This window comes from Limulus polyphemus, unplaced genomic scaffold (assembly GCF_000517525.1).
Source record: "Limulus polyphemus unplaced genomic scaffold, Limulus_polyphemus-2.1.2 Scaffold5940, whole genome shotgun sequence".
NCBI lineage: Eukaryota > Metazoa > Arthropoda > Merostomata > Xiphosura > Limulidae > Limulus > Limulus polyphemus.
Genome location: NW_013671550.1, coordinates 13,015 through 18,862, shown reverse-complemented (window position 1 = coordinate 18,862; position 5,848 = coordinate 13,015). Strand labels below are relative to the sequence as shown.

General features: G+C 36.3%; 2 protein-coding genes across 2 annotated transcripts in view; both read left to right on the top strand.

Moving 5' to 3' along the window:
• LOC106473164 (protein AMN1 homolog) overlaps positions 1-5,848 on the top strand; it is a 40,461-nt gene that overhangs the window by 31,509 nt on the left and 3,104 nt on the right. Inside the window, exons 4-5 of the mRNA XM_013933842.2 lie at positions 3,813-4,030; positions 4,450-4,506. Coding sequence (XP_013789296.1) covers positions 3,813-4,030; positions 4,450-4,506 — 275 coding nt within the window. The remainder of the gene's footprint in view (positions 1-3,812; positions 4,031-4,449; positions 4,507-5,848) is intronic.
• LOC111089337 lies at positions 11-3,805 on the top strand. The gene has a single exon (XM_022401655.1). It carries the CDS (start codon positions 726-728, stop codon positions 1,584-1,586), a length of 861 nt encoding a protein of 286 aa, XP_022257363.1. The 5' UTR covers positions 11-725; the 3' UTR covers positions 1,587-3,805.

The window sequence follows — 5,848 nt, the reverse complement described above, 5'->3', positions numbered from 1 at the left end:
ATGGCAGCATAATGAAGTTTGCACTCACCACTTGACATCAGTCTTCATAGGACATGGTACAGCTGTTCACCTCAAGGAAGAACTGAATAAAGTTCCTCACAGAGTAGGGTTGGAAAAATTATTGCAAATTAGTATGGATGGTCCGAATGTAAATTGGAAAATGTATGATGATTTGTCAAGAGAATACAAATCGGAAGTGAACCGTTCCGTACTCAACATGGGCTCGTGTGGGCTCCATATAGTTAATGGTGCTTTTCTAACAGGTGCCAAGGCTGCTGAGTGGGAGGTAGAGAGCTTCCTATCATCCTTGTATTATTTGTTTGCTGATGCCCCAGTCAGAAGAGAGGATTATGAGAAGATAACTGGAGATCATACTATGCCACTCAAATTTTGCAAGACTCGATGGCTGGAAGATCTTCCTCTTGCAGAGAGAGCGATCAACATCTGGGAGTATGTATGTTAAGGCAGTTGAAGAGAAGAAAATCTCTCACCCAAAGAACAAGTCATTTGAAACTGTTCAGAAGTGTACCAAGATGGCTGATTTTCCAGCAAGACTGAGCTTTTTCATATCGGTGGCAAAGTTGGTCAATCCCTTTCTAACAGACTACCAAACTGATGTGCCAATGTTGCCCTTCTTAGCCTAAGAGCAAACCAGAATGCTTGCTTCCCTTATGCAGTGATTCTTAAAACTTGACAGGAGTACCCTTACTTCTCCTTACAAGATAATGCAGGTAGATATTAGCAGCGAGGCCATTCAGCTGCCTTTGATCAAGGTCGATATTGGATTCTACACTGAGAAAAAGCTAAAGGATCTGAAAGCAAAAAACATCATCATTGAGCGAAGGATTCTGGAATTTCGCGTCCAAGCAAAACAGTTTCTTGCTGCAATGACCCGCAAGCTCATTGACAGATGTCCGCTTAAGTATGCACTTGTGAGAAATATGGGATGCTTAAATCCAAAGAACATGGCAAAAGACAAAGAAAACACTACTGCAAAGCTGAAAAGGATGCTTAGCTCCCTTACTGATGCAAACAGACATGAGGATTCATGTGATGACATCCTAAGAGAATACTCAGAAGCATGTGATGAGGCATCAAGAAGCGCAGAGATGAGAGAATTTGATCTGAAGAAAGACAAACTGGACTCTCTGATGTGCACATTTCTGTCTGAGTCTCGCTATTCATCTTTATTAAAGGTGGTCCGCATGTTGCTTGTCTTGTCCCATGGACAAGCCTCTACTGAAAGAGGATTCTCCGTCAACAACAAAGTTGAAGAGGACAATCTTCTAGGGCACTCGCTAATATCTTTGAGGGCTATATATGATCATATCAAATATGCAGGAGGAATTCAGAACATTATTATCGACAAGTCGCTCATGTTAGCTGCTTCAGCAGGTAGGCAAAAATACCATATGTATCTTGATGAGCAGAAACATGAAAAGGAAAAGAAGGAAAGAAAAAGAAAAGGACTGCTTGATGAGATAGATGAACTGAAAGCTAAGAAGTCTAACTGCAAGCAGATATCAAAAGTCTTCAAGAATCAGCAGACAAGTTTGCAGAGGAAGCCGAGTCAAATGGCAGATTAACTTGTATATCCAAATCAAACAGCCTCCTACGTACAGCAAAGGAGAAGATGTCCCAATTAGAAGGGATTCAGAAACAAATTGATGAACAGCTGAATATCATCAAGAATTCGTAAAGTAAGACACAGTGGATAAGTTTGCAGAAGAAGCTAAATCAACTGACAGTTTGACATGTATATCAAAATCAAACAGTCTCCTATGTTAACAGGGGTGTTAACAGCTCTGTATGTACAGTAGAGGAGATGTCTAAAGTAGAAATCAGTCAGAAACAAATTGATGAACAGATCAATGTCATCAAGAATTCATAAATTAAGACTCTGCATTGCAGATAAGTTTGCAGAAGAAGCTGAATCAACTTCAAACAGCTACTGATGTACATCAAAGATGTCTCAAGAAGAACTCATTCAGAAACAAACTGATCAGCTAAATGCCACAAATAATGCATAATGTAAATATTTTGTTGTTGTTAATGGGGGGATGCAAAAGAAGAGACGGTGCAGTATATACACTTTGCTTCGCTTTGGGATCAAATTTTTTGGTCTACCATGTAAAACTTTGTTCAAAAGTCATGGAATTCTGGCTTGAAAAGTCATGGAATTTCACATGTAAGAAAGTGTATGAACCCTGTAATTGGCCAACTCCTGATGTTTGTATTCATGGTAACCCATTGCACTGTCTTCCGGTGTGGGACTTTATGCAAATGATAGATATCTCTTTGGTCCACACGCACTTCTCTGGTTTTCTCTCCTCTACGCATTCTCTTCTTTGCTGGGGAGGCTGACATGAGGAGTTCCCCTTTGGATCAATGTAATCCCACTGGTTTGTGATTGAAAAGAATTAACCCCACAATTGGAAATAGGGTAGAGGGTTTACCTGGAAATTGTATAAACCACCCCTACACTAAGAATTAGCCTATTCCAGGTGGTTATTACCAATGAGTTGAATATGCAGGATGCAATTTTGGGATGGTTCATTCCTGCATCTGCTTATTTTGGTAGGTATTTCATGTAAGCATTTCTCACATATTCTATGATTTGATTCATTTCTCTAGTCACATTACACATACATACACTTTAGTACTGTGCATGAGATTCTTTTTACTACCATTCTGCACAACCACTTGTTTTGGGCAAGGAGTATTTCCTACTTGAGTTGGATGCTGTTTCCCACCACAAGATGCTTCCATTAGGTTCTTCTTCCCCCCCCCCCCAAATTACAGACGCATTCCATGAGTTTTCCTATTTTGTCACTATATTCTGAGAAAGGAGCTCATCATTTTAATTTTTTCATCTGCACCAGCCCCTCCACAAACTTTTCAGTGTGGAACTCTGACTAGCCACCTGTTTTGTGGAGATGTGAGTAGCATTTCTGAAGTTAACATTTTCTTTACCTTAAAATGTATTTTATATAGATATTCAACTCTTCACAGAACCACCCATTATTCTTCCCCAATTTCTGTGTCTCTTTTGCCTTGTCAAGAATAACTTTCTGGTATACACATAGTGCTCAATGGGAGTACTGCATATGGAGGATGTATCACCCTCCTATTGGCAGAGGGGTATAATAGTTTAATGCTGATTGCATCATAGTCTGACACAGTACACCTATTACATGGCTTGGCACACATACAAAAATTTTCAGAAGTAGCATGAATTATTAGCTATCTGTTCTGTGGAGAAATGAGCATCAATCAGAAATACATTTTCAGGTAATTTAGATGTTAATATTCAGGAGCATAATAGACATACAAGACTTTAGTACCAATCTGATTGTCATAGCTCATCATTCCCTAGAAGACGATATGATAAATTGGAATAATATTAAAATAATGAGATATGTACCATACACAAGAAGAAGACTGATAAAAAAAAGCTTTCTACATCCACTTAACTGATAACACACTCAGTCAACCTACTTCTGTCATTAAAACAAAAGTATCCTTCATGAACACATTCAGATATGTTAGTCGAAAGAAGCCTTAATGGGAGAGGCCCCAGACAAATTGCTAATGACTGGCTTCTATTCGAAATCTCCAGGATTGAAATAGTCCTTCTTAAGACTTCTCAAAAGACAGAAGCAGATGAGAAAATGAAGCTTAGGATAAACACTAGTTAATAATTATGTATGTAGTTAACTAATTGTAATTGAACCATTTCTGGTGTATATGTTAACTGATTTTTATCACTGATAGTAGTACTTTACTGTTAATAACTGTACTCTTTTTCCTAGGACTCTCAGAAGTTTTCAAGTCCTGCACCCATCTTTATTCAGTTGAAATTAGAGGATGTGTTTCTGTCACTGATGAAGCTATAGAACATCTTGCAAAATATTGCAGTAAACTTAGTATCTTAAACATCCGAGATTGCACTGGTCTAACAGACAAGAGTTTAATGGCTTTAGGAAATCATTCCTCATTTCTAAAGTCTATTAATTTTTCCCAGACTGAGGTAAAGTGTCAGCAATGTTTATACTTTTGTATAATTTTGGGCAAAAAAAGTATTGGTGTCTATTCTGAACAATATTTAATATGATTTCCTTCTATTTTAAAATACTACTGCGTAACAAGGATTTTATTTTTTCCTGCTATTCTCTTCTATGTAGTCTTTATAAAATGATTTTTAGATATATGTAAAACACATTTTAGCAATGTATTTTAAGTTTTGATAATATATACATGTATGTATTGTTTAATAATGTTTGCTCATACTATAAATTTATTGTAAAGTTTATTTTTTCAAACATAATTTCTTGACTCTTATTTCAATTATATTTTTAAGAGTTTCATAACATTAAACCGTACGTAATCCCATTAGGAACAAAAATTCCAATTATATTATATTTTTATTATGAAAATATTAAATTTCAGATGACTGATGAGGGAGTTCTTTGTCTTGCAGTTGGGATTTGCTCCAACACACTTAAGGTGAGATAAGATTGGTAACAAATATGAATTTCAAACAGATTGGATTTTGAACATGTCCTAGTTCTATCAGAAAAACATGTAATTAACAGTTTGAAAATGTTCACATAGGCTGAATGAGGGAAAATAGAAAACATTCAGGGAAAACTGAAGTTAGTTTAATGGCAAGTAAAACTTTGTGAAGCTGTACAGTCACACAATAAAGAAAGAAAGGTCAGAAACTATAGTCAGTGATGGACTTGCAAAGGTTACTAGCTTACACACAATAAAAACCATGGTAGCTCCGTATTGGCTGCACTGTAAAACAGTGGTTGGTTAGCAATAACTATTCATTAAATTGAAGGCCAGCAAACTATACACAGTAGAACCAGAGTATTTTATCACTGTATACTCCGAAATAAAAGGTAGTTTATCACTCATACACAGTATAAAATATACAGAGTAAAACAATGATAGTTAATCATGGTAACACAGCATTGGTTACAGTAAAACAAAGTATGGTTAGTGTGGGCATTTGATGAACAAAGTTCAGCAGTCTATAAACTAAAGTAATTTATCATTGGTTATACAATAACACAAAGTTACACCAGTATTAGTTGTACAGTAAGACAGTATTAGCATTGGTTACAGTAAAACAAAGTATGGTTAGTGAGGGCACCTGATGAACAAAGTTCAGCAGTCTATAAACTAAAGTAATTTAGCATTGGTTACACAATAATAGAAAGTTACACCAGCATTAGTTGTACAGTAAGACAGGTTAATTTTATTAGTGGCTACCCAATGGAACAAAGATCAGTATTCTATAATACATATTAAAACAAAGAAAATTCAATATTAGTTTGACAATTACAGTTATGGAAAAATAAAGGTAATTTAACATTAGTTATATAGTGATGTAAAGGTTGGTTAGCAACAGATTAGCAGTTTATCCACAGCTAACCTACATTTGTTTTTTACTGTGTATATAGACTGAAGAATATTGTTATACTGAACAGCCAATGTTGAACTACTGTACTTTACAGATATACCCAGTTAAATAAAGATAGGCCACCATTAGTCACATAATTCTAGGTTAGCTGTGGCTACCTAGTAAAGCAGAGGTAAGCCAGCATTAGTCACATAATTCTAGGTTAGCTGTGGCTACCTAGTAAAGCAGAGGTAAGCCAGCATTAGTCACAAAATTCTATGTTAGCTGTGGCTACCCAGTAAAACAGAGGTAAGCCAGCATTAGTCACATAATTCTAGGTTAGCTGTGGCTACCCAGTAAAACAGAGGTAAGCCAGCATTAGTCACATAATTCTAGGTTAGCTGTGGCTACCTAGTAAAGCAGAGGTAAGCCAGCATT

Coding starts and splice junctions, on each gene's coding strand:
- LOC111089337 (XM_022401655.1), top strand. CDS start 726: ATGCAGGTAGATATTAGCAGCGAGGCCATTCAGCTGCCTTTGATCAAG.